Source organism: Enhydra lutris, unplaced genomic scaffold (genome assembly GCF_002288905.1).
Source record: "Enhydra lutris kenyoni isolate GAN:26980312 unplaced genomic scaffold, ASM228890v2 scaffoldscaffold34, whole genome shotgun sequence".
In the NCBI taxonomy this organism is placed as follows: Eukaryota; Metazoa; Chordata; class Mammalia; order Carnivora; family Mustelidae; genus Enhydra; species Enhydra lutris.
Genome location: NW_019154118.1, coordinates 15,788,000 through 15,815,894, shown reverse-complemented (window position 1 = coordinate 15,815,894; position 27,895 = coordinate 15,788,000). Strand labels below are relative to the sequence as shown.

The 27,895-nt window shown below is 42.4% G+C and overlaps 1 protein-coding gene across 1 annotated transcript in view; it reads left to right on the top strand.

Moving 5' to 3' along the window:
* LOC111153725 (ubiquitination factor E4A) overlaps positions 1-27,895 on the top strand; it is a 40,497-nt gene that overhangs the window by 7,078 nt on the left and 5,524 nt on the right. The window contains exons 3-18 of the mRNA XM_022512907.1: positions 4,416-4,589; positions 5,162-5,274; positions 6,294-6,446; positions 6,971-7,130; positions 7,381-7,583; positions 7,788-7,979; positions 8,880-9,213; positions 10,161-10,281; positions 12,492-12,796; positions 14,484-14,616; positions 15,617-15,804; positions 18,306-18,406; positions 18,522-18,635; positions 22,180-22,354; positions 27,042-27,222; positions 27,671-27,818. Of these exons, the coding sequence (XP_022368615.1) occupies positions 4,416-4,589; positions 5,162-5,274; positions 6,294-6,446; positions 6,971-7,130; positions 7,381-7,583; positions 7,788-7,979; positions 8,880-9,213; positions 10,161-10,281; positions 12,492-12,796; positions 14,484-14,616; positions 15,617-15,804; positions 18,306-18,406; positions 18,522-18,635; positions 22,180-22,354; positions 27,042-27,222; positions 27,671-27,818 (2,795 nt within the window). The remainder of the gene's footprint in view (positions 1-4,415; positions 4,590-5,161; positions 5,275-6,293; positions 6,447-6,970; positions 7,131-7,380; positions 7,584-7,787; positions 7,980-8,879; positions 9,214-10,160; positions 10,282-12,491; positions 12,797-14,483; positions 14,617-15,616; positions 15,805-18,305; positions 18,407-18,521; positions 18,636-22,179; positions 22,355-27,041; positions 27,223-27,670; positions 27,819-27,895) is intronic.

The window sequence follows — 27,895 nt, the reverse complement described above, 5'->3', positions numbered from 1 at the left end:
TTAATCTCTCAAAACAAACTGAGGGTTGCTGGGGGAGGGGGGTATGGACGTTGGGGAGGGTATGTGCTATGGTGAGTGTGTAAGCCTGATGATTCACAGACCTGTACCCCTGTGGCTAATACTACGATATATGTTAATAAAAAATAAAAAATAAATTTTAAAAAAAGGAAAGAAAATCTGATCCTTTGCCTTAATGTGAAAAAAGAAATCAGTAATATCTCACTAGTCAGAAAACTGGGTGTCCTCATTTAGGACCAAAATTAAGATCGGGTCTAACTTCCTCCTGTGAGAAGACATATAGGCTAGAGGAATTAGTATGGTGTTTCTCAGTTTATTAGTCTTTGGAGGGTAGTCACAATCTTTCAAGCCAGAAATTGCTCCCTTTCTCCCTCTGAAGAGAATAATAGTATTTTTTGGAAAGGAGAAATGTTTGTGTTTTCCCTTTATTTTGTTTATTTCGTAAGTACTGGTATACATAGCTAAGTCGTAGCCTTGCTCCTTTTTCAGGACTGAATAAAAAGGAGGTAAGGGCAAGACAGATGAGTAGTGGACAGGTGATGATGAAGCAAGGGGGGAGTATATGTAACGTTGACTTTCTACCGTGATAGAAGGAGGCAGCTCTGGGTCTCCGTCTGAAATCTCTTCCAGATTCTTGCATTAGGAGATTGTAGGAGGAAAAGGGGCATGGGGAGTAGGAATATAAGAAAATGGGGAAACGTGATTTATGAGTATGTGGTTGGGGGAAATTTTTCTACAAAGGTTCTTAGCACCTGTCGCTTTCAGGGTTCAGCAGGGAACTTAATCGTATAGGAGTAGAGTGACAGATGCTTGTCCTTCTGGCTGTCAGCAGACTTCAGGCTGGTTAGAGTTGGGAGCGTTGCAGGCACCGAGCCGGGGGATAAGATAAATCAGGTACATGTGTTCCTGTTACTATTTTGGCTTCTCCTCGTTTTCGTTTGTTTACACTGAGTTTAGCATGCCACCAGGTCTAACCTGTTTTCCACCAGCAGTTAGAACTCTGCCAAAACCTTTGGCCTCCTGTGTTGAGCTTCACAGTGACTAAACTCACCATACTAAAGCAACTCTTAACCTCTGAGTGTTTTACCTGGCCTTTCAGAATAATCACTGTCAGTAGAGAGAAGCAGATGCACACGCATGTGGCTTTTGGTGAGCAGCACCGCACTTGGACTCCTTCAGCATCAGTTCCGTTCCGAGAGGCAGCTCTGTCTGCTGGCAGCCAGAAGGACAAGCATTCTGTCACATTACTCCTGTATAGTTAAGTTCTCCTCTGAAACCCGAGAGCGATAGGAACTAAGCATCTGTGTAGCAAAATTTCCTTCAGCCACCTACTCATAAATCATATTTTCCCATTTCCTTATAATTCCTATTCCTCACTCCCCTTTTCCTCCTACGATCTCCTAAGGCAAGGTTGCTTTTTACAGAAGTAAGGAAATCCAATCAATAAAAAGAAATAGTAACAAATTAGAGGAGGAAAGACTCAGATAAGCAGTTTATATGCAACAATCAAATGACTTTAAAAATCCAGTCTTGCTAACAATCGGAGCCCCGCCCAGTAATACGGGGATATGTTTACTTATGAAATTTGTGAGGATTTGAGCAGGTGCTCTCTCAGACTGCTGAGAGGTTTGTAATAAGAGCAGTCTTTCTGAGGATGATTGGGTAATAATGTTAACTTTTAAATGTGCAAATTCTTTAACTTGGCAGTTCTGCTTCTACAAATTTACCTTACAGAGATATTCACACAGGCGTACAAAAAAGAGTTTTATTCGGTGCAGTAGTGTTCAAAATCATGAAAAATTGGAAACAGCCCCAATGTTCATCAGTTGAGAAGTAGCTACACAAGTCAGAGTGTGTGCATACAATGCAGTACAGTGCAGCCATTACACAGAATGAGGTAGGCCTATAAATGGCCTAGCAGGGAAGGATGTTGGTGCTTATTAAGTTTATTTTATTTTTTTAAATATTTTATTTATTTATTTGATAGAGATCACAAATAGGCAGAGAGGCAGGCAGAGAGAGAGGAAGAGAAGCAGGCTCCCTGCTGAGCAGAGAGCTCAATGTGGGGCTCAATCTCAGGACCCTAGGATCAAGACCTGAGCTGAAGGCAGAGGCTTTAACCCACTGAGCCACCCAGGCACCCCGGTGCTGATAAAGCAGGCTGAAAAGCAGTATATATAGTATGATTTCCCCCCCCCCTTTTTTTAATTGAAAAATCTTATTAAAAAACTTTGCAACAAAAAAAAGGGGGGGGGGAGTCTGAAACACTTTGCTAACTTACATAGTTGTCCATAGGGAATTGGTTCGGAGGAGACTTTTTATATTATGTATTCCTATACAGTTTGGAATTATTCAAATATATGTGTTCTTTAAAATCAGAAAAAAAAGCCATATATTTAAAATAATTAAAGGCATATTGATCTATTACAGGTAATTTTCTGTTCACTAAGATTCTCTAGGGAATGCAATGTTGCTATTTTTGGTAGTATGGAGTGAAAAAATAAAATGGAGTAGGAGGATAACATTTTTGATTTGTAAAATGTGGTGGGATTTACAGCCAGGGATTTCAAAATCCTGTACTTAAGATGTTACCCAATACAACTCTCAAGAGAAGAAAAGAAAAAACACACAAATAATCCAGTTTAAAAATGGGCAAAGGATCTCTATAGACATTTTTCCAAAGAAAACATATAGCTGACGAACAGGTACACAAAAAGGTGCTCAGCATCACTCATCATCAAAGAAATGCAAATCAAGGGGCGCCTGGGTGGCTCAGTGGGTTAAGCCGCTGCCTTCGGCTCAGGTCATGATCTCAAGAGTCCTGGGATCGAGCCCCGCATCGGGCTCTCTGCTCTCTAGGGGAGCCTGCTTCCTCCTCTCTCTCTGCCTGCTTGTGATCTCTCTGTCAAATAAATAAATAAAATCTTTAAAAAAAAAAAAAAAAGAAATGCAAATCAAAACCAGAATGAGGTATCACTTCATACCTATTAGAATGGCTACTATCAAAAAGACAAGAAATAACAAGTGTCAGTGAGGATGTGGAGAAAGGGACCCCCCCCCCCGGTGCACTGTTGGTGAGAATATAAAATTGTGTAGCCACTACGGAAAACATTATAGAGATATTTCAAAAAAAAATAGAACTCCCATATAATCCAACATTCTTTTTTTTTTTTTTTAAATATTTTATTTATTTATTTGACAGACAGAGATCACAAGTAGGCAGAGGCAGGCAGAGAGAGAGAGGAGGAAGCAGGCTCCCCGCCGAGCAGAGAGCCCGATATGGGGCTCGATCCCAGGACCCTGGGATCATGACCTGAGCCGAAGGCAGAGGCTTTAACCCACTGAGCCACCCAGGTGCCCCATAATCCAACATTCTACTTCTGGGTATTTACACAAAGAAAACAAAAACACTAACTTGAAAAGATCTGTGCACCCCTGTGTTTGTTGCAGCATTTTTTATAATAGCCAAGACATGGAAACAGCCTGTGTCTGTTGATGGGTGAATGGATAAATAAAATACGATACACACACACACGCACACACCACACACACAATGGAATACTATTGCCATTTGCAAAACATGGATGGACCTGTGTGAAATGAAACTGGTCAGACAGGAAAAGACAAATACAAACAAATGTTCTCAGTTATAGATGATATCTAAAAAAGAGAGAAAGAAAGCTCATAGATACAGAGAACAGGTTGGTGGTTGCCCGGGGTGGGGTAGATACAGGGATCAAAAGGATCAGACTTCAGTTATAAAATAATAAGCCATAGGGATATAATGAATAGCATGTGACTGTAGTTAATAATAGTATGTTGCATATTTCAAAGTTACTAAGAGAGTAGATCTTAAAAGTTCTCTTCACGGGGCGCCTGGGTGACTCAGTGGGTTGAAGCCTCTGCCTTTGGCTCGGGTCATGGTCTCAAGGTCCTGGGATTGAGCCCCACATCGGGCTTTCTGCTCAGCGGGGAGCCTGCTTCCCCCTTTCTCTCTCTGCCTGCCTCTCTGCCTACTTGTGATTTCTGTCTGTCAAATGAATAAATAAAGTCTTTAAAAAAAAAAAGTTCTCTTCACAAGAGAAAACAGTATTTATAACTATGGTGACAGATGTTACCTAGAATTATTGTGTTGACCATTTTGCAATATATACAAATAGCAAATCATTGTGTTGTATACCTGAAGCTAATAAGAATGTTATACGTCATTTTTTAAATGTTACACCTCAGTTTTTTAAAAAAGATGTTGCCTGACTTGAGATGTTCCCTAATTAGATAATTAACTTGTTTCCCATCCAGAATTCTCTTTCTCTTGATAACATTTATCATTTTTGATAATATACTTGGTTCTCTTAAAGAGAGGAGTTTAACTGTTAATGGCTTACATTTTCTGGCAGATGAACTCCCAGCTAGCCCAGATGACTCGGATAATAGTGTGTCAGAAAGCCTGGATGAATTTGATTACTCTGTGGCTGAGATTAGCCGCTCCTTCCGTTCACAGCAGGAAATATGTGAACAACTCAACATCAATCACATGATCCAAAGGATCTTCCTCATTACTCTGGACAACAGTGAGTTACAGACCTGGAGTCGGTCTGTTCATTACTCTTCCCTTCCTGCTTGGGCGAGGAACTTGCTCTTAGAAACTTACTGTGTCTAATGGTTAAACAAACCCACTGTACTCCCTGTGGATGTGACCTAAAAATAGTATTTAGACACAGGTGCAGCTTTGATTACCATTTTGGTACAGACTAGACTATATATATACTTGACCTTGCCTTTACCACCTCAAAAGGGAAATGTGAGTGTTAGCCAAATCCTTTTTCTTCTCGGAGGTGACCTGAACATTTAGACGGAAGCCCGACGAGGTGTCAGGTCATGTTTCCCTCTATGTCCTATCTGTGGTTAGACCCCAAAGTAGGTGCTAATGTCTGGGATTCATGATGTTAGGTTTATAACAAAACCTGACATGCTCTTTGACTCTTTGAAAAACCTTAAGTCTTTAGATACCACTTTGTGTGTCAAGATTACCCTGATACTACCTGAATCAGACTTGGAGTTCAAGAGAAATGCTGTCGAGATCGGTTGTCTGTGTAAGACAGAAGCATTATCCTTAACCTGCCAGATTAAAATCATTTCCCAGGTGACCCCAGCTTGAAAAGTGGGAATGGCATCCCCAGCCGTTGTGTGTATTTGGAAGAAATGGCAGTAGACCTGGAAGATCAAGACTGGCTTGATATGAACAATGTGGAGCAGGTACCATTTCTGATGTTCCTTTCAAGAGTGCCTTCAGCACAGACTAGCCATGCAGTTGAGCCCTGCTCGTGTTTCTCCAGCTGCGACTTTGCTTACGTAACTCTCTCTTGACATTGTCTGTGGTGTTCCTCTTTGGGGATCTTCTCATTTACCATGGCCACATATCTGAATTCCTGGAGTGACCTATCTGTGCCTCTCGGATGGCAGTTGTCACCTCTGTCACATGTAGTGGCCTTTTTTTATGTACCTGTTTTATCTCTCCTATCAGACCCTTTAGTTCTCTAGGGCAAGGCTCATGTCTTTATATCTTTCCCAAAATCAAACCTGTGTTTTACCTTGTAAGTGCCTAATGAACATTAAAGGATTAAAACTTTAGTAGGACAGACACTTGACAACTTGTAGTTTAACTTTATGTGTTTAAATTATCTTTATATCTTTATATAAGTCTGAGTAAGGCCAGCAGTCACGCAGAGGAGTAAATTCCATGTATAAGTTCAATCGCGGATTCTCCACACCATTCAGCAAATACTGTTTTAATACTTACTGTATGTATGCTGGGGCTTTACTAGAAGCTTGAACTCTATTTGGGAGAACTGTACAGGTGACCCTTGAGCAACATGGGGGTTAGGGTCCGTCGAAAATCCGCACATAACTTCTGACTCTCCAAAGACTTTAACTAATAGCGTACTGTTGCCAGGAAGCCTTATGGATAAGAAACAATAAAGTCAGCTAGGGAAAAGAAAATGTTACAAAGAAAATCAGAAGCGAGAGAAAATGCATTTACAGTGCTGTTCTGTATTCATTGAATAAATATCCATGTCAAACCCATAGAGTTCAAGGATCAACACATATAGTTATGTTTATATACCTAATATTTTCTAAAGTGTAAGGGCGGAACTTATGTTCCCCCTTCACTCTACATCCTGTGACTCTGGCAGTAACCTGTGTCAAAATGACCTACATCTTGATGTCCTAAGATTAACTTAGCAGCGGTTTAGCGTCTCGTTTGTTTCTTGAAGGCTGTCTTCGCTCGCTTGCTACTTCAGGACCCGGGCAGCCACTTGATCAACATGACTTCTTCCACGACGTTGAATCTCTCTGCTGATCGAGATGCGGGGGAGAGGCACATTTTTTGTTACCTTTATTCCTGCTTCCAAAGAGCTAAGGAAGAGGTAAGGAATATTTCCCATTGAGAACTGTGTGGTACTCTTGGGTTTGACTTTAACATGGAAGCCAGAGAGTTGGATGAGTGTCTTTTATATCAGTTTATATACATCATAATATAGTGGGAACTAGAAATGAGAGGCACTATGAGTTGCCAAAAGTTTTCGTTTGTATTTTCGGTGGCTTGGGGTCTACCCCTTTCCCCAGTTAACCAGGGCTTCCTATTCTCCTACAAACCTTAAAAAGTCATACTCTTAAAAAAGGTCAGGGGAGAGGGGGGAAAAGGTGTGATAAACTCATTTCCACTGAGCTGTAAATAACAGAGTGCGCTAAGCTTGGTCACTTCAGGATAAGAATTCTAGCAGGTAGGAGATTCTTAACACCAAAGAATGAACTCATACGAATTTTCAAGCATCCACAGGACAGCAGTAATGTTCTGGTGTACATTGTCTTTTTCCTTCTATTTGCTGTGGTCACCCTTGTTCAGGTCATAGAGCTAGACTCTCCCCTCTCTTCTTCATTCTGTTTCCAGATTACCAAAGTTCCAGAGAACTTGCTCCCCTTTGCAGTGCAGTGCCGGAACCTCACCGTGTCCAATACCCGCACAGTCCTCCTCACCCCAGAGATCTATGTTGACCAGAACATTCATGAGCAGCTGGTAGATTTGATGTTGGAAGCCATCCAAGGAGCCCGTGAGTACATAAGCAGGATCTCTGAGTTTCTACATTTTGGTTTCCAAATTTAAAAGTCCTTTAATTGCATTAGAAAGCCTCAGAGTCACTATGGTTCCAGAAGTACAAATTAAGGAAGAGAGCTCATATCTTGACCTCTGGGGTTGAATACCAGTAGAATTATCAGAAGTGTGAGAAGGGTAGAGAGCCTGCGTGTAAAAGCATATAAAAATCACCACAAGCTTCTTTCCTCTCATTTGTCATCTGTTAGATTTTGAAGATGTAACTGAGTTTCTCGAAGAGGTCATTGAAGCCTTGATATTGGATGAGGAAGTGCGCACATTTCCAGAAGTCATGATTCCAGTGTTCGATGTTTTATTGGGCCGAATAAAAGATCTAGAACTCTGTCAGATCCTATTTTATGCATATCTGGATATTCTTCTCTATTTCACTAGGCAGAAGGATATGGCAAAGGTAGGTTTGAAAGTGGTACATACGCATTTGCACTGGAGGTTTAATGCTTTATGGGTCCCTGTCCTGAACGTGCTGTAATATTACCTGTTGAATTAAAAAAAGATACATTGGTTGTTGTATGGACTTAACTTTTTGAGATCCTCTCACCCCACTACCTTTATCTCCTCATACAGATGAATAAGTAGGACTTGTTTTCTCCTGTAGGTTTTTGTAGAGTACATTCAGCCCAAGGACCCTAGCAATGGGCAGATGTACCAGAAGACCTTGCTGGGAGTAATCCTGAATATCTCCTGCTTGTTAAAGACTCCAGGTGTAGTAGAAAATCATGGCTACTTCCTGAATCCATCTCGTTCCAGTCCCCAGGAGATCAAAGTGCAAGAGGCCAACATCCATCAGGTGGAACTGTTTACCACTGTCTCCCAGCCCCCTAATCCTAGGTGAAGTCGCGTTTCCTCGGGAAGCAGATGCAGATAAGGCCGCTTGAGCCTCTTTGGGGAAGCAGATCAATCTGCTTGGCTTTCTACTGTAATCACGTAAAGAAATTGTCCTCTTTTCAGCCCAGGCTCAGGACAGAGGAGAAGCCGGTGCACAGTTTAAGAATAAGCTGCTGCGGCTCTTTGCCCTGTGCTGGGCCCAGCCACTCCCCTCAGCCCCTGCTGTTGACGCCAAGCTGTCTCTTACAACCTGGGCTCCTAAAATCTTCCAACTGAACTCCAGCATATAAACCGAATTTGTTTCCTTTTCTTCCTTCCACCAACATCCTCTCCATTTGGGCTTCTTAGTGAGAATTCTAGCAGAGGTCTGGCCAACATGAGGCTGTAAATGGTTGACCCATTTAGGCAGGAATTGGCAAATCACTGCAGTGGCCAGATCCATCCTGCCACCTGTTTTGGTAAATAGTTCTGTTGAACACAGCCTTGGCCATTCATACGCATGTTGTTTATGGCTTGATTTCATGCCACAGTGGTAGAGTTGGAGTAGTTGCCACAGTCAGCATATGGCTTGCAAAGCCAAAAATATTTATCATCTGGCCCTTTGCGGACAAAAATTTACTGACCCGTAAAGCTGTGTAAATGCTATCTGCAGTTTGGCAGCTCGTCGGGGAATCAATCTCTCATAAATGCCCAGAAAAAAAATTTTTTTTAATCGGAACTGGGGTATAAAGCAAAGGGAGAGTGAGAGAGAAGATTAGGATTAGGATATTTTTGGAAATTGCCAATGGCTAAGGTTTGGGAGAAACAAATATGAGGATTGTGAAACTGGAATGTTCTGTGGTTGTGTTTTCTGGTTAAACAGTTCATGGCTCAGTTCCATGAAAAGATCTACCAGATGCTGAAGAACTTACTCCAGCTCTCTCCAGAAACCAAACACTGTATCTTGTCCTGGCTTGGAAACTGTTTGCATGCAAACGCGGGCCGCACCAAGATTTGGGCCAATCAGATGCCAGAAATCTTCTTCCAAATGTATGCCTCGGATGCCTTCTTTCTGAATCTGGGTGCTGCTCTCCTGAAGCTATGCCAGCCGTTTTGCAAACCCAGATCCTCTCGGCTCCTCACCTTTAACCCCACTTACTGTGCCCTGAAGGAGTTGAATGATGAAGAACGAAAAATTAAAAATGTGCACATGAGAGGTAGGGGGGAACTGGGCTTCTCAAGATGGTGTGTGCACACGCGCGTGCTCATATGTGTATGTGTGTGTGTAACATCTAAGACATCCATTTTCACAAAGGTGCCTCTTTCTCAAGACGAGGCAAAAAGCAAAGCTAGTATAAATTTTAAGAAGACAGATGTCTAAAATGGTAGTTTTTAGATACTCTGCTTTCGCTAGATTTTCTTTCTGAATTTAGCAGCCTTTGGGTATTGATTGATTCATTCTTTCTAAAAATAATAAAGCACAGTCACTGTTTTGTCTTTCAACTCGAAGCCTCCAGAAGAAAGCAGATATATTAATAGATAATCATAATACGTATAGGGCTAAACAATGGGGACACAAAGGAGAGAGTGAAAAATAAATTCTACAGAAGTTGGAAGTCTTTGTGGCCGAGTCTTGAAAGATGAGTTGGGTTTAAAGTACAAAGATACAAAGCTGTGAAAGGCTTTATTGGGGAATAGTGAGAAGTTCAGTGGGAGTGCTAGGTGGGAAAGGAGTATGGGAATTGGCAGGAAATGAGTCTAGGGAGGAAAAATATCGGGGCCAGTTCGGAGAAAACTCAATGCAGAGAAGTGAAAAGAAAAAAACAAGTCACTCAAAGTGAATCATTCTTGAAAAAAAAATTAAGAACTCCTCTTAATTTTGGTGTATTTCCTCTGTTTTATGACTCTTCTAATCCTAAAAGCAATACATAGTCAACAGGAAATAAATCTGGAAAATCACAAATAGATAGAGATGATCCACTGTTATCACTTGGCAATATCGACAGTGTTTCCTACATTTGTTTTTAGAAAGAAATTACTAGAAAAACAACAAAAAAAACTCTCATTGTAGCAGTATGGAAGTTAAGCTAGAATAAAGGGACACTGGATACCCAGAACAAAAGTCTGGGGCGAGTCATTTACTGTTCCTTTTACCTTCTTTGAGGTTTGGACAAAGAGACTTGTTTGATCCCAGCTATGCAGGAGCCAAAGTTCCCCCAGAACTACAACCTTGTGACAGAGAACCTTGTCCTGACCGAGTACACCTTGTACTTAGGATTTCACAGGTAACTGCTCTGATGTCATTCAAAAACTGTTTCGTGGGGTTACAAACCAAAAGGTTGAAAGTGAGCCTCACTTCATTCTGAAGGCTCCCATTAGGATCTAAAAGGAATGGGGTTTTATATGCACTTTGTCATATTCATGTGAATTACCTTTGTCCAGATTACTTTACTTTACTTTTCATTTTTTACTTGCTACACTAATTAAAATTAAAGACACTAGTATTGTTCACTGAACATGAAAATTTTTTAAATGACTTATTTATTTTAGAGAGAGAGAGAGAGCAGGGGAAGGGGCAGGGAGGGGTGGAGAAAGAATCCTCAAGCAGACTTCCCCACTAAGCGTAAAGCCTGACTCAGGGCTCCATCCTACAATCCTGAGATCATGACTACAGCTAAAATCAAGAGTTGGACTCAACCAACTGAGCCACCCAGGGGCCCCCAAACTTGCAAAAAAAATTTTTAAGATTTTATTTATTTAACAGAGCACAAGCAAGGGGAGTAGCAGGCAGAGGGAGAGGAAGAAGCAGATTCCCCCACTGATCAGGTAACTCAATGTGTGACTCGATCCCAGGACACTGGGATCATGACCTGAGCCAAAGGCAGACGCTTAACCGACTGAGCCACCCAGGTGCCCCTAAACTGGCAAATTTTTATATCACTATCTTCCTATAGTGGTCTGTGAAAGTGGAATTCTTTTAACTTTTCATTGTCTGCTCTTGAATTTTCATTACTTACTACTCTTGATGAAAAAGACCAAGCTCTAGTCTATGGTACAGAGACAAAACTGACAAAATTAAAGAAATGTTCGGGGCTCGAGCATATACGCGCATGCACTCTCTCTCACTCTAAAATAAAAAAATAAATTTAAAAAAAGAAGAAATGTTTATCAGGGTTACCAATAAGATCAGTAGGATCACAAAAGATTTATGTATCAAAGATCAAAAGGATTCTAGAAGCGTGAAAATTTAAGAACTAGAGTTCTGGTTCTGGCAGGCCACACACCATTTTGTGATTGTTTCTGTCCTCTGGTTTAGCTGATCATGATTGCAAGTTTAAATAAGGAAGTTGTTACAGGGACGCCTGGGTGGCTCAGACCTTAAGCATCTGCCTTCAGCTCAGGTCATGATCCCAGGGTCCTGGGATTGAGCCCCACATTGGGGTCCCTGCTCAGCACTGCTTCTCCCTCTCCCACTCCCCTTGCACGTGTTCGCTCTCTCGCTGTGTTCTCTTTCTGTCAAATAAATAAATAAAATCTTAAAAAAAAAAAAAAAGTTGGTACAGTCCTTAGGAAGAGGTACTGAGAATAGCAGTTTTTAATGTCTTCTCAGGATATTTACATTGGCACAGAGGATTTTTTAAAACTCAGTGAATTTCTAGAAAAATGAAATTCTGTCTTTATTAGTTTTTCTATCCCAGTCATCGACATTTTAAATGACACAATAGGTAACGCAGCATATGTTTAACCTGCTCAGCCACCGACATTCAGATGTAGAAATGAGTGTCATCTAGACTCCCCATATTGGCTTGCTAACCGTAGACATTGTCCACAGGGCCAAAGAAGGTGACTTTGGACTGTATCCATAGAGACAACTATCTGTAACATTGAATTATGGGGCTCCCTTTCATTAGAGAAACATTTGGCCGACCCTTTGTAAAGAATAATGTAATTTTATATTGAACAACAAAGGACTGGAAGCTGTTTCTTAGGTTTGCATCCCAGGTGGCTACCAGTTTATACGTGGTCGTTACTAACTTAGAGTCCTTCTCCTCGAGCTTTTGTTCTCAACTAACCATAGAAGAACTGTCCATACAATATACCCAAGTACAATCATTGCAACTGTGCAGTGTCAGACTATCCTACTGGGCTGTCTTTGTACTTTGTCTAATCGTTATTTATTTTACATGGTAACGGCCCAGTCTACACCCTCCTCAAGAAAGCTACTGGTCTCTGGATGGTGCTTTCATCTGAAGGTTGCTATTTGTAGTTAGTGTCATTTATGTCAAATACTTGGTGGCGTTTTCCCAGAGCTATAACCCCTGCCCCTGTCCTCTCAGTAAGCTGTGCGAGTGCCTTCCGTGTCACCACAGTCGCAGCTCCCTATATCGTGAAAGAGGATACTAGAATAAATAAATGAGGGTTTGTTTCTGGAACAATCTGTACTCACCTGTCCTGTATGAGCCTCCTGACCCAGTCTCTTCTTTCTTGGGGGCAGGTTGCACGATCAGATGGTAAAAATCAACCAGAACCTGCATCGGCTGCAGGTTGCCTGGCGAGATGCTCAGCAAACTTCTAGCCCTGCCGCTGACAACCTTCGTGAGCAGTTTGAACGGCTGATGACCATCTACCTTTCTACCAAGACTGCCATGACGGAGCCCCAGATGCTACAGAACTGTCTCAACTTGCAGGTGTCCATGGCTGTTCTGCTCGTCCAGCTGGCCATAGGCAATGAGGGCTCACAGCCAGTCGAGCTAACTTTTCCTTTGCCAGATGGCTACAGCTCTTTGGCGTATGTGCCAGGTAAGCGGGCTCTTCCTTGGGAACTGCCTATTTATAACTAAGTTTCACGGGGTCACTTCGGAAGTTTAACTGTCAAAGTACCCATCCTTAATGATCATTCAACTGTTTTTGGAGAAATAACTCAAATTTATAGATAATATCTACTGGTCAAAGGATGGGAGAACCAACAGCTTTTTCCTCGGCCTTGTGTCCCCACTTCTGTGTGTATCAGAAAACAATCCTCAAAGGATTAAGTGCAGCCAGGGTTTTCAGAGCTGTTAGTTTTAGCATTAATGTTGTTTCCATTGTCCGTCTTCTAAATTTATCTGTCTGACTCTCCCTGTGCTCTTCTTCAGGGGAAGAAAAACTATGATCCCCTGATGGTTAAGGAGATTGTGTATGTAGGTTTGTCGGTGAGGAGTTGGCAGATGCCGTCTATCAAAATCAGGTTATATGTTCTTGATCACCGTATTGATCATCTGTTGCTAAATAACAGATCATCCCAAAACGTAGCACCTAAAACAAATGTCGTCTTACACGTATTCTGTGGGTCAGGAGTCCAGGAGTGGCTTGGCCACATGGTTCTGCCTCTGGGTCTCTTCGTGCGGCTGTGGCCGAGCTGTCAGTCAGGGCCACAGGAATCTGAGGCCTTGACCAGAACTGGAGGATCTGCTTACAAGCCAGGTCACGTGGTTGTTGGCAGACCTCATTTGTTTACTGGCCTCTTTTCCAGGTCACACAGATCTCTCCCTAGGACTGTTCGTGGTATGGCAGCTGGCTTCCTTGAGAGCAAGGAAGCTATAGGCTTTATAACCTCACCATGGAAATAATATACCATTGCTCCTATATGCCTATGCTCTGGGAGAGTGTAGGGAGGGACACACAAGGACATGAAAACCAGGAAGCAAAGACAATTGAAGGACCATCCTGGAGATGGATGACCAGAGTCATCTAATGTATTCCTCTTTGTTGAAGATTCTTTATCCATCTAAAGGGTTATTTAATGCACAGTTAACCTTGAGTGTGAAATGAATGTCTATCAGTGTACCTTTTTTTTTTTTTTTTTTGACAGACAGATCACAAGTAGGCAGAGAGGCAGGCAGAGAGAGAGAGAGGAGGAGGAGGCAGGCTCCCTGCTGAGCAGAGAGCCCAATGCAGGACTCGATCCCAAGACCCTGAGATCATGACCCGAGCCGAAGGCAGAGGCTTTAACCACTGAGCCACCCAGGCGCCCCTATCAGTGTACCTTCTTAAGTTGCACTGGTGTGTGAACAGTATTTTGTGTCTCTACTGTTTTCATATTGAATTGGATAGAAATAAAAATTGACTTACCCTTCCTTTTTTTTCCAAAGACTTTATTTATTTGACAGAGACACAGCAAGAGAGGGAACACAAGCAGGGGAAGTGGGAGAAGAAGCAGGCCTCCCACCGAGCAGGGAGCCCAATGCGGGACTCGGTCCTAGCACCCTGGGATCATGACCTGAGCTGAAGGCAGATACTTAATGACTGAGCCCCCCAGGCGCCCTGAAAAATTGACTTACCTTTAAAGGAGAGTCTGCATTTATGAACTTGTCTCCATTCTTAGTACCTACAAGACATTTGGGACTTTTTAACCTTCATTAGGTAGAGCAAAAGGGAGGAATTTCAATATTGCTTAATACAGAAAGTCAGATGTTTCACTAATTGCAGTAAATGTTTTCTTTTTCAGAATTTTTTGCAGATAACTTGGGCGATTTCCTCATTTTTCTCCGCCGCTTTGCCGATGACATCTTGGAGACATCTGCCGACTCCCTAGAACATGTTCTTCACTTTATTACGATTTTCACTGGAAGCATAGAAAGGTGAGGTGTTGGAAGCTTGGCTCTGATACCACTTAGAGGTGCAGAGCATTCAGAAAACTTCTCAACCAAGAACACACAAGCCTGAATCATAAGGGCTTGCCTTCAGAAGTGGGGTTAACACTAATGTATCACCTGACTGTGCTCGCGGGTAGCTGGAAATCCCCCGTCTTGAGAGGCATAACAAGCCAAGGACTTTGCCTACAAAGAATCCGAACGTGCTTGTGAGAGAGCCAGTGGGAATTCCACTGCAAGTGGCCGGTTAAAATAGTTACCTTAATGCCAAAAACCTTACCAGTGCACCAGTTCTGTATGGTCACAAAGTTTACCCTTAACGTTCTGAGTTGCATGAGCAGTAAACACAGGTAAATGCTTTCAGATCTCATCTTCTCATTCAGAGCTTCTGCTCCCCTTTCTCAGAGATACCCTCTGACCTGTAGAGTTGCTTCCCTGGCATTTTTGGTGTCAGGCCAAAGGAAACCGTGTGTGCAAATGGAATGATGGCCAATGCCCTGAGCCGTGTCAGTGAGAAGTAGGTAGAAGCCAGTCCTTCCCTGAGCTGAGCAGACCCAGTGAGAAGTCATGAGTCAACCAGGATTTATTAGGCACACGTGCTGTCCAGCGTCAGTAATGTAGAAGAACTGCGGCCTGACCCTGGCCCTCAGGAAGCTTAGAAAGGCAGGTTTCTTCTCAATGAAACTGTCAGGGAATGTAAGCAATAAACAAATAAACAGTAGATTATTATAGAAGAGTAAACAGAATGGCTAGACATTATAGAGAAACTTGAGTACTCATTCTCATACTTGGCCGGCTGTGATCTCAAAAGTTGAATGATGTTGTACCCTACGTTACCCACAGAAACTGACAACCTGGACATGACAGAACCCTCTTTCCTCTTCCAGCAGTGGTAGAGGGTGTTTTGGCTCCTCATGTGGAGAAAATAGTCATCAGTTTGAGAGTTAACTTTTCTACCTGCTCAACTGGCTTTCTGTCCTTTGTGCAGAATGAAGAATCCTCACCTAAGGGCCAAACTGGCTGAGGTATTGGAAGCAGTGATGCCCCACCTGGACCAGACACCAAATCCCTTGGTAACCAGTGTGTTCCACCGGAAACGTGTGTTCTGCAACTTTCCCTATGCACCCCACCTTGCAGAAGCTCTAATCAAGGTCTTTGTGGACATTGAGTTTACAGGTAAAGCAGTCCAGAACTGAGAAGCAGATCCTAGTGGAGTCTCCTAGCCTGATCAGTATTTAATGTCAGAAAAATAGCATCAGCCATCAGTTATGGAATATCTATGTGCCAGCCTTGATGCTAAGTGCTTTTCTTACATTGTTTCATTAATTTGTCACCATCTGGCAAGTTTTACTGCATCATCCCTGTTGTACATATATAAGGACATGAATGCTTGAAAAGATAATTTGTCTGTGTCATACAACTAAGTGGTAGAATCAGGTTGATTCTGTCTCACCTCAAAAAGAAAAACAAGGGTGGGGGGGTTGCCTGGGGTGGATCAATTGGTAAGCAGTTGACTTTGGCTCAGGTTATGATCTCAGGGTCCTGGGTTGGAGGCCCATGTCAGGGTCCACTCAGCAGGGAATCAGCTTCTCCTTCTTCTGTCCCTCCCTCAACTCTTGCTTCTCTTTCTCTCTCTCTCTCTCTCTCTCTCAAATAGATAAATAAAATCTATGGGGATGCCTGGGTGGCTCAGTCAGTTAAGTGATTACCTTCGGCTCAGGTTGTGATCATGGGGGTCCTGGGATCGAGTCCCACATCAGGCTCCTTGCTCTGTGGGGAGCCTGTTTCTCCCTCTGCCTGCCACTTCCTCTGCTTGTGCGTGTGCATACACTCACACTCTCTCTGACAATAAAAAGAATCTTTAATTTTAAAAAAATAATAAATCTAAAGAAAAAGACCCACATACTCTTACCAATTTTATTATATGCTTGATTTAATTATGTTCCAGCAAAGTACCCTGTTCAGTTACAACTTATGTCTTTTTTCTTTTTTTAGTGGGGGTTGGGGAGGAGCAGGGGAAGAGGTAGAGGGTGAACCTTAAGCAGGCACCACACCAGTGTGGAGCCCAGTGCAGAGCTCAGTCTCACAACCCTAAGGTCATAACCAACTGACTCACCTAGTCACCCCGACCCCAAGTACTTATTTTTATCTGCCTCAAAATTGCTGAATAGTGGGACAGTTCTTTTTTCTTTCTTTCTTTTTTTTTTTTTTTTAAGATTTTATTTATTTATTTGACAGAGAGAAAGATCACAAGTAGGCAGGCAGGCAGACGGGGAGAGGGAAGCAGGCTCCCCACTGAGCAGAGAGCTGATGTGGGGCTCAATCCCAGGACCCTGAGATCATGACCTGAGTCAAAGGCAGAGGCTTAACCCACTGAGCCACTCAGGCGCCCTATCTTTTTTTTTTTTTTTTTCTTTTTTTTTTTTTTAAGTAAACTCTATCTCCAACATGGGGCTCAAACTCACCACCCTGAGATCAAAAGTAGACTGTACCCCATCTCAACCAGTAAATAATAATGTTAGGCACTTATGCAAGACCCCTTTTAAGAGATGTTCTAAATTAAAAAAATAAAAGTTGTCCTACCATCCGGTGATAAATACAATTAACATTTAAAGAGATATTTAACATTGTTCTGAGTGCCTTTCCTATTTGAGTCTTGGTTTTGTCCCTTGCTCACCTCTGAGCCTTAGTGTCCTCATCTATAAAGGTGAAGTGACAACTAATGAGATAGTTCATGTAAATCTTCTTGATACATATACAGTCACACAGTGAATCACTGCAGTTATCTCATTATATGACCATTTCAACCCTTTACATGCGATTCTAATTCCTGGTTTATTTCTGAGCAAGTAGAAGTTAAAAAATATTAAGAGACTTGAATAAGTGGAGCCAAAGGGAAAACCTATATATTCTGATTCCAAATCCCATATTCTACTTTCATTGTATGACCCAAGCTACAAAGATGGAGCAGTTCCTTTGATTGGTCAAAACAGTATAAGCCTCAGGTTTTTAGCGCCTGACCTGATTTTTCAGAGTAACTAAGAGCCAGTTCGTCTTGCAGCTGGAATGCTGTCTATGAGGAACGTGGAGGTTACTCAATATCCTGTTCAGCACATGGCAGTCACTGCCACAATGGTCAGTTTGGAGGCCTCATTCAGAGTCTGATAAGACTTCACATTTGGATATGGAAGCATTTGTTTCCCCTGGCTTTTAGTGGACAACTTGGTCCTTGTCCTTTTCTGCATGTGGCATCTTTTATGTCCGTCTCCCTCTTTTTTTTTTTTTTAATTAATTTTATTTATTTATTTATTTATTTATTTGCGAGAGAGCACAAGCTGTGGGGAGGAGGCGGAGGGAGAGGGAGAAGCAGGCTCCCTGCTGAGCGGAGAGCCCGATGCGGGGCTCGATCCCAGAACCCCGAGACCACGACCCGAGCTGCAGGCAGATGCCTAACTGACTGAGCCACCCAGGCGCCCCGTCTGTCTCCCTCTTATTCTGTCAGTAAGGAAATAAGTAAACACTTGGCTGTCATTCTGGGCCTTTGTAAACTCCCAGGGCAGATTTTACCAGTAGTCTTGATACATTCAGAATAAAAGAAAATGGCTTCCCAGGCATAAACTCTTATCTTTCTCTAGTAGCACCACCTTTTCTGGGTTTTTGCTCTTACCCTATTCCAGGAGACCCCCATCAATTTGAACAGAAGTTTAATTACCGACGTCCCATGTATCCCATCCTAAGGTACATGTGGGGAACAGATAACTATCGAGAGAGCATTAAGGTGAGAGAGTTTTTGGTGAAGCCAAAGCTGAGTTCTCTGAGTTTTACTTCAGATAAGCCCCCGTGAGTTGTGGTTTGGTACTAAAATGGTTTTGTCTTGGGCTGGGACTTAACAGGATTTGGCTGACTATGCCTCTAAGAATTTAGAAGCCATGAATCCCCCGCTTTTCCTCCGCTTTCTTAACCTGCTGATGAACGATGCCATCTTCCTCCTGGATGAAGCCATACAGGTAAGAATAAGTAAATTAAAAAATTTTAGGGATCCATGGGTGGTTTAGTTGGTAAAGCGTCTGCCTTCCTCTCGGGTCATGACCCAGGGTCCTGAGATTGAGTCCTGGATTGGGCTCTCTGCTCAGTGAGGAGCCAGCTTCTCCCTCTACCTGCCATTCCCTCTGCTTGTGCTCGCTCGCTCTCTCTGACAAACAAATAAATAAAATATTTAAATAAAAATTCTTTAGAACAGATTTAACTGCCCTTATCAAATAATAAATACATACTTTTTACCTTCAAATTAGAATAGAGCAGTCTTGGGACACCTGAGTGGCTCAGTCAGACTTCACCTCAGGTCACAATCTCAGGGTCCTGGGATTGAGTCCTACATCAGGCTGCCTGCTCAGGGGGAGCTTGCTTCTCCCTCTGACCCTTGCCATTCCAGTTGTGCTCTCTCAGTCTCTCAAATAAACAAAATCTTAAAAAAAAAAAAAAAAAGAATAGACCAATCTTTATGCCCATAGTACCAGTTTGGACACCAAAAAATTATGAGAAGTAATGTACCATGAACCTTGCCATTACAGAGGTTGATATTATTCCATTAGAGACCCAGTATCAAGGGTCATTGAAGGCTCATAAACGAGGGTGATATTTTGGCAAAAAAGTGGAAAAGAAAGCTAAAACTAAGGTAAACCGGCATGATTAATCATGCTAGCAGCACAGAAGGAAATCCTAAAACCTCGTGTTTGGTCAATGACTTTCAACCATTTTCCATCCCAACCCATGAGTAACAGTGACTCACTAAGGCAATGATTCTTATCCCCTTCCTGAAAGATTCCGATTTTTGTGCCACTACTTGAAAAAAAATCTCTGGTTTTGGTTATTTTTTTCATATAAACACTGCAGGTCACCAGTACTCTTCACCTATCCGTAGGCTTTCAGATCTTTACATTTGAAATGTGTGTTTCCCAAAGTCTTCACCTGAGTGCCTGTCATCAGCTTCAGTGCATCATACCCTTACTCGTCCCTCATGGAGCTGCTTCTCGCTCATATTAAAAACTCCCCTAGGGGGCGCCTGGGTGGCTCAGTTGTTAAGCGTCTGCCTTCAGCTCAGGTCATGATCCCAGGGTCCTTGGATCAAGCCCCAGATTGGGCTCTCTGCTCCATGGGAAGCCTGCTACTTCCTCTCCCACTCCCCCTGCTTGTGTTCCCTCTCTAACTGTGTCTCTCTGCCAAAGAAATAAATAAAATCTTTAAAAAAAAAAAAAAAAAAAAACTTCCTGGGTTGCCTGGGTGGCTCAGTTGGTTAAGCGTCTACCTTTGGCTCAGGTCATGATCCCAGGGTCCTGTGGTCAAGCCACGCATCAGACTCCCTGCTCGGCAAGCCTGCTTCTCCTTCTCCCTCTGCCTACTGCTCCCCCTGCTGTGCTCTCTCTCTCTGTGTCAAATAAATAAATAAAAAATCTTAAGAAAAGGGCACCTGGGTGGCTCAGTGGGTTAAGCTTCAGCCTTCGGCTCAGGTCATGATCCCAGGGTCCTGGGATCGAGCCCCAAATGGGGCTCTCTGCTCAGTGGGGAGCCTCCTTCCCCCTCTCTCTACCTGCTGCTCTGCTTACTTGTGCTTTCTCTCTCTTTGTCAAATAAATAAATAAAATCTTTAAAAAAATAAAAAATAAAAAAAATCTTAAGGAAAAAAAGTTCCCTTATCGGTGACAGGTGTAAGAAAGCTAAGGCAGTGGCCCAAAGGGACATGAGGCAGGTAAGCCATGCAGGTGGCCTGTGGGACAGCCACAAGCTCCTCATATTGATTTGCAGTCCCCCAGTAACATACATACATACATACGTACGTACATTTATTTATTTATTTATAAAGATTTATTTATTATTTGACAGAGAGAGACACAGGGAGACAGGGAACACAAGCAGGGGGCAGTGGGAGAGGGAGAAGCAGGCTTCCCGCTGAGCAGGGAGCCCAATGTGGGGCTCAATCTCAGGAACCTGGGATCATGACCCGAGCCAAAGGCAGATGCTTAACGGCTGAGCCACCCAGGCGCCCCAGCAACTTGTATTTAATCTGTGAGGAGAGTTCCTGCTTTTTTCATAGTCCCATACTTCTTGATTTTAGATATTAGATAGGCTTTCATAGAAAACACAAGCAAGTCCTGTAATAAATAGACCCTTCTGAGCAAGAGCTCTGTGATACAAAGAATGACACCAGATGGCATTGTCATAGGACTGCAAGAATGATGAGAAGTAGACAGTTTTTAATATTTATGCTTCTCCTTCCAGACATCTTGCATATTTGATAGAGCTTTGTTTTTTGAGAGGCAGTTTTGGGTTTGGTTTTGTTGGGACTTTTGGAGGTTTTGGGGTTGTTTTTTGTTGTTTTTGTTGTTTTTCATTTTTTAAGAAGGATTTGTCCCTTTTTTTCATTTCAGCCTGTTTATTTTTGCCTGGATTTCAGACATGATAGTATTTATCCTCCTTTCTATTTCAGAGACCATAATACTCACATGGAACGAATGAGTAAAACAAATCTATATGGAACTTCAGCCCTATGCTGAGAAATAAAGGCTCACATTTCTTACATAGTCCCCAGTTTTCCTGGTTACTAAACTAGATTTTAGGGATGCCTGGGTGGCTCAGTTGGTTAAGTATCTGCCTTTGGCTCAAGTCAGCATCCCAGGGTCCTAGGATGGAGTCCCATATCGGACTCCTTGCTCAGCAGGGAGCTTGCCTCCCCCTCTGCCTGCCATTCCCCCTGTTTGTGCATGCTTGCTCACTTACTCACTCTCTCTCTGACAAATAAATAAATAAAATCTTTTTTTTTTTTTAATTAAAATAAAAAACTAGATTTTAAAAAGAACGGCTGGGGCACCTGGGTGGCTCAGTGGGTTAAAGCCTCTGCCTTCGGCCCAGGTCGTGATCTCCGAGTCCTGGGATCGAGCCCCGCATTGGGCTCTCTGCTCAGCAGGGAGCCTGCTTCTTCCTCTCTCTCTCTCTGCCTCTCTGCCTACTTGTGATCTCTGTCTGTCAAATAAATAAATAAATAAAAATCTTTTAAAAAAATTAAAAATAAAAATAAATAGAACGGCTTAAGGGGCACCTGGGTGGCTTAGTTGGTTGAGCATCCAACTCTAAATTTAAAGATTTTATTTATTTATTTGACAGACAAAGATCACAAGTAGGCAGAGAGGCAGGCAAGGAGGCGGGGAAGCAGGCTCCCTGCTGAGCAGAAAGCCCAATTCGGGGCTCAGTCCCAGGACTCTGAGATCATGACCCGGGCCAAAGGCAGAGGCTTAACTCACTGAGCCACCCAGGCGCCCTGAGCATCCAACTCTTAATTTTGTCTCGGGTGGTGGGGTCGAGCCCCACGTCACACTCTGCATTCAACAGAGAATCTACTTGAGATCTCTCTCCCTCTGCTTCTGTCCCTCCACCTGTTCTCACGCTCTCTGAGATAAATAAATTCTAAAAATTAAAAAATTAATATAACCACTGAAATATCATCTTCTCTTCAACTGTACTTTCTTCTCTGATACATTTCACCTCTGGTTTCTGTAGTATTTGAGCAAGATAAAGATTCAACAGATTGAGAAAGACCGAGGTGAATGGGATAGTCTGACTCCAGAAGCCCGCCGAGAGAAGGAGGCCGGCCTACAGATGTTTGGACAGCTGGCACGTTTCCATAACATCATGTCCAATGAAACAATTGGTACCCTTGCCTTTCTGACATCAGGTAAGGACACAAAGCACTGTGTTCCCAAAAAATCCAGTGGTCAAGATCTGCTTCATTTGAGGGATCAGCCCAGCTGAAACAGAATTCAGACTCTGGCAATAGTATTCTACACAATCTGAGAGGGAAATGAACCACTGGAGAAGCTTCAAGAAGGATGATACCCGGGGCGCCCAGGTGGCTCAGTCAGGCATCCAACTCTTGATCACACAGCTCAGGTCTTGATCTCAGGGTCATGAGTTCAAGCCCACATTAGACTATGCGTTGGGCTCCACACTGGACACAGAGCCTACTTAAAAAAGAAGATGCCTGTTGAAATGAGAAACATTCACCCTCACGCAGCTTGCCAGAAAGCATAAGTTGGTGTAATTTTTCTTGAGAACAAGTTAGCCATATAAATATATCTGGGGGAGAGAGAGAGAGAGAGAGAGAGAGAGAGAGAGAGAGAGAGAGAGTGTGTGTGTGTGTGTGTGTGTGTGTGTGTGTGTGTGTATTAACCTGAAAAACATTCTTGAACTCTGGTTAAATGTGGTAGATCAAAGACACTTACCTGTACTCCTTCTCAAGCTACAGTATCCAGTTCGGTAGCCACTTGCCCCATGTGGTTATTAGGCATTTTTTCTTTTTAAAGATTTTATTTATTTATTTGACAGAGATCACAAGTAGGCAGAGAGGCAGGCAGAGAGAGAGGGGGAAGCAGGCTTCCCGCTGAGCAGAGAGCCTGATGCAGGGCTCGATCCCAGGACCCCAAGATCACGACCTTAAAGATTTTATTTATTTATTTGATGGGGAGAGATACCACAAGTAGGCAGAGAGAGAGAGGGAAACAGGCTCCCCGCTGAGCAGAGAACTTGACGCGGGGCTCGATCCCAGGACCCTGAAATCATGACCCAAGCCAAAGGCAGAGGCCTAACCCACTTAGCCACCCAGGTGCCCCAAGACTTAGTATTTTTTTTAAGAAGTAAAATATTTCGTTAATAATTTTTTATTGATTACATATGAAATGATAACCAAGAATCGCTAGACATTTGAGGAAATCCTCCAACACGAAACACAGATATTGGATGAAAAAAAAAGTTTTTTTTAAGATTTTATTTATTTACTTATTTGTCAGAGAGAGAGAGCACACACAGGCAGGCAGAGTGGCAGGCAGAGAAGGAGAGAAGCAGGCTCCCTGCTGAGCAAGGAGCCCAGTGCGGCCTCGATCCCAGGACCCTGGGATCATGACCTGAGCCGAAGGCAGTGGCTTAACTGACTGAGCCACCAAGGGATCCCTGGATGAAAACATTTTTAAGAGATATTTATAATCTCAGAGGAATAGGAGAAGATCTAGCATCCATAAAACAAGAACAAAGAGGCAATAAAAGGTACTATTCAAAGAACAAGAAAGAGATCTTGGATACTGAAAATACAATTTAAGTAATTTTTACCTGTCAATAGAAGGGTTAGAAGATCACATGAAGGAGCTCTTCCATGAAAGAAAGAAAAAGTGATGGAGATTAAAATGGAAAGGATAAGAAAACAAAGGATCAATCCAGAAAGTCTCAAAAGAGAAAATGGTGTGGAGGAAATTATCAAAGAAACAATACCAAAAATTCTCAAAGACTAAAAGCCTCTAACTTGAAAGTGCCACAATGTGCCTGGCACAAGGACCTTTTAAACTCTCGCTCTGAGGTGACTTTGTGACATTTCAGGAAATCAAGGTAAAGAGAAGACCCTAAAATGTCCCAGAGAAAAGTCAGCTGATGTCCAGTGTTTTAAATATAAAATGTCTTTGATTTTCCCAACAGTGACATTGGAAGCTGGAGCACACTCCTCATGGAAAATAGTTTTTCAGCCCAGAATGCCATAACCAGCCTCACTGTCATTTCTGTTTGAAGGTGAACATGAGGACATTTTCAGGGATGAAGGCATCAGATTTACTTCCAGTGTACCGTTCCTTGAGAAGTTAAAAAGATATAAACCAGGGGCGCCAGGGTGGCTCAGTGGGTTAAAGCCTCTGCTTTCGGCTCAGGTCATGATCCCAGGGTCCTGGGATCGAGCCCCACATCGGGCTCTCTGCTCCGCGGAGAGCCTGCTTCCTCCTCTCTCTCCGTGCCTGCCTCTCTGCCTACTTGTGATCTCTGTTTGTCAAATAAATAAATAAAATCTTTGAAAAAAAAAAAAAAAGATATATTCCATCAAAGTGAGAGAGTAAATCCAGAGGAGGAAGGTAGAATCCCATAGGAGACAAAGTGTCCAGGATGGTGGTAAAAGGAGCTTGTATGACCACCATGCAACAGGCTGATAGAGCAAGGAGTCCAGATTGGAGTGACAGATGGGAGCTTCCAGAAGGAGTATTTCCAAAAAGTACGGAACTGCTAGAAATGATCTTATCGAGGGGCTCCTGGGTGGCTCAGTCATTGGGCGTCTGCCTTTGGCTCAGGTCATGATTCCCAGGTCCTGGGACAGAGCCCCGCGTCGGGCTCCCTGCTCTGTGGGAAGCCTGCTTCTCCCTCTCCCACTCCCCCTGCTTATGTTCCCTCTCCCTCTGTGTCTCTCTGTATCAAATAAAAAATCTTTTTTTTTTAAAGATTTTATTTATTTATTTGACAGAGAGAAAGAACAGAAGCAGGCAGAGTGGCAGAGAGAGGGAGTGGGAGAAGTAGGCTCCCCACTGAGCAAAGAGCCCGATGTAGGACTCGATCCCAGGCTCATGACCTGAGCTGAAGGCAGCGGCTTAACTGACTGACCCACCCAGGTGTCCCATAAATAAAATCTTTAAAAAAAAAAAAAAAAATTCTCTCGAGAGTTTTACATTTCTGGTGGAGAGGTTAGAAAGATTTAGTGATTGGTACTCTGAAAATAAGCAAACAGATTTTTACAAAGTTACATTAAAAAGTATATATATTACCAGGGTGCCTGAGTGGCTCATTCGGTTGAGCATCCAACTCTTGGTTTCAGCTCAGGTTATGATCTCAGGATTGTGGGATCGAGCCCCGCATTGGGTTCAGTGCTCAGTGGAGAGTTGGCTTTAAGAGTCTCTGCCGCTGCCCCTCCCCCCACTCGCACACCTGCTCTTTCTGTGTCTCTCAAATAGATAAATCCTTTTTTTTAGTATATATATTATTTTATATATGTAATCATTAGGATACTATGTGGCTCTGCTGTGAGTGATATTTTTACAGTCTTCATGACATAAACTAAATTATTTAACCAAAGATTTGATTAGATACTGGAATTTCTATTTGGAAGAGAAGGACAGGAAATTCGAGCTAAACTCTCGTCAGTAGTGGAGTCAATAGACTGACTAAAACTAAAACTAACTTACCAACACAAGGCATGTGTTAATGTATTTTTTTTTTTAATTTTTGGAGTTTACGTCCTGTGCCCTTAGCAATTCCTTACAAAATCATTGTAAGGAAGTAATAAGTCTACAAAATATGTACATAGTGAAGTTAATAAGTGAAATGGTGGGGCATCTGGCTGGTTCATTCAGTGGAGCATATGATTCTTGGTCCCAGGGTTGTTAGTGTGAGCCCCACGCTGGGTATGGAGTTTCCTCAAAAATAAAATCTTTCGGGGCGTCTGGGTGGCTCAGTGGGTTAAGCCTCTGCCTTCGGCTCAGGTCATGATCCCAGGGTCCTGGGATCAAGCCCTTCATCGGGCTCTCTGCTCAGCAGGGAGCCTGCTTCCTCCTCTCTCTCTGCCTGCCTCTCTGCCTACTTGTGATCTCTGTCTGTCAAATAAATAAATAAAATCTTCAAAAAACAAATTTAAAAAAATAAAATAAAATCTTTCTTGTGTAAATAGATATGAGATGTTTATAATAGAATGTCTAGCAGTAAAAATAACATCTAGCAATAAAGATAAGTAACACACATTTGGAAATTGTGTGGCCATTAAAAAGAATGCAAATCGAGGAGGAAGAAGAGGAAAATTCTTTTTAAAAAGTACAAATCATTGCTACCCTACAGAACTTTGTCTTATGGAAAAGCTTATAAATCTGGACTCATACTGTAGAAACTAGCCATGTGTGGCTATTGAACACTTGAGATGTGAGGTCAGTGTGCCTACGGAACTGAATTTTGAAATTAATTTAAATAGACACGTCAGGCCAGCCACTGGCTGTCGTGTCACGTTGTCACACAGGGACGTATATTTACCAAAATGGTGAGATATTTATAATATGGTTAATGAAAAAGTAAGTTACAGAATATATACATGCGATCATCATTTTGTTTTAAAAATATGTATGTTTGGGGGCGCCTGGGTGGCTCAGTGGGTTAAAGCCTCTGCCTTCGGCTTGGGTCATGATCCCAGGGTCCTGGGATCGAGCCCCATATCGGGCTCTCTCCTCCGCGGGGAGCCTGCTTCCTCCTTTCTCTCTGCCTGCCTCTCTGCCTACTTGTGATCTCTGTCTGTCAAATAAATAAATAAAATCTTAAAAAAAAATAAATAAAAATATGTATGTTTGTAAATATGGAAAAGCTAGAAGGATGTATTTAAAAATGTTAACAGTGTTTATTTCTGGGTGGTAGTTTGATAATTTGTTTTTGCTCACCAATGTTTTGTGACATGCCTACAATGAAAATGTATTACTCATATAATTTTTAAAATATTCCCCAGAGGTCTCCAAGTGAAACATTAAGACATAATAAGTAAAAGATGGCTTATAGGTTGAGCTTTCACAGACTGCCTTTTTTTCTAGAGATCAAATCACTTTTTGTGCATCCTTTCCTGGCTGAGCGCATCATCTCCATGCTGAACTACTTCCTGCAGCACCTGGTTGGCCCCAAGATGGGGGCCTTAAAAGTCAAGGACTTCAGTGAATTTGACTTCAAACCCCAGCAGCTCGTATCAGATATCTGCACAATCTACTTAAATCTTGGGTACCTGAGATTTAATTGGGCAAGCCAGAGGGAATGCTGATGTTTTAATTTGGGGTTTGGATAATGGAATGACTGGTAATTATGTGGAAATAGAAAAGAAATGGTTCATTTCTAGTTGGTTGATGAAAGAATTTTACGTAGTTTTAATCATGAAATTTTGTCTGACCTCTGGGACACTGTTTAAAATTTTCAGCATTCTGCCTATATCTGTGCAAAGGTAAACTTTACTACTTGTAACCAGTGTTTAGAAAAGCAGTATTCTTTTTAAGGTTACAGAATACTTGATAGACTTCCTTCCTAAAAATTAGAAGAAATCTTTCTATATCAAAAGAACATTAAAAAAAAAAAAAAAAAAAAAAGAACATTGATGGCATGTAAGTGATGGGGAACCTTGTTCCTCAGGACCTTTCCTCTGATGCTCAGTTTCTTTCTGATGCTGACCTTCCAGGGATGAGGAGAACTTCTGTGCTACGGTGCCCAAGGATGGACGTTCCTATTCCCCAACTCTCTTTGCACAGACAGTCCGAGTCCTCAAGAAAATAAATAAGCCCGGGAATATGATTGTGGCTTTCAGCAACTTAGCAGAGAGAATCAAGGTAAGGCAAGGAGGATTTGTTTATTAACTTATTCAGTAGAAATCACTGTGTTCACTCAACTGTTCTGCTGGTTACCC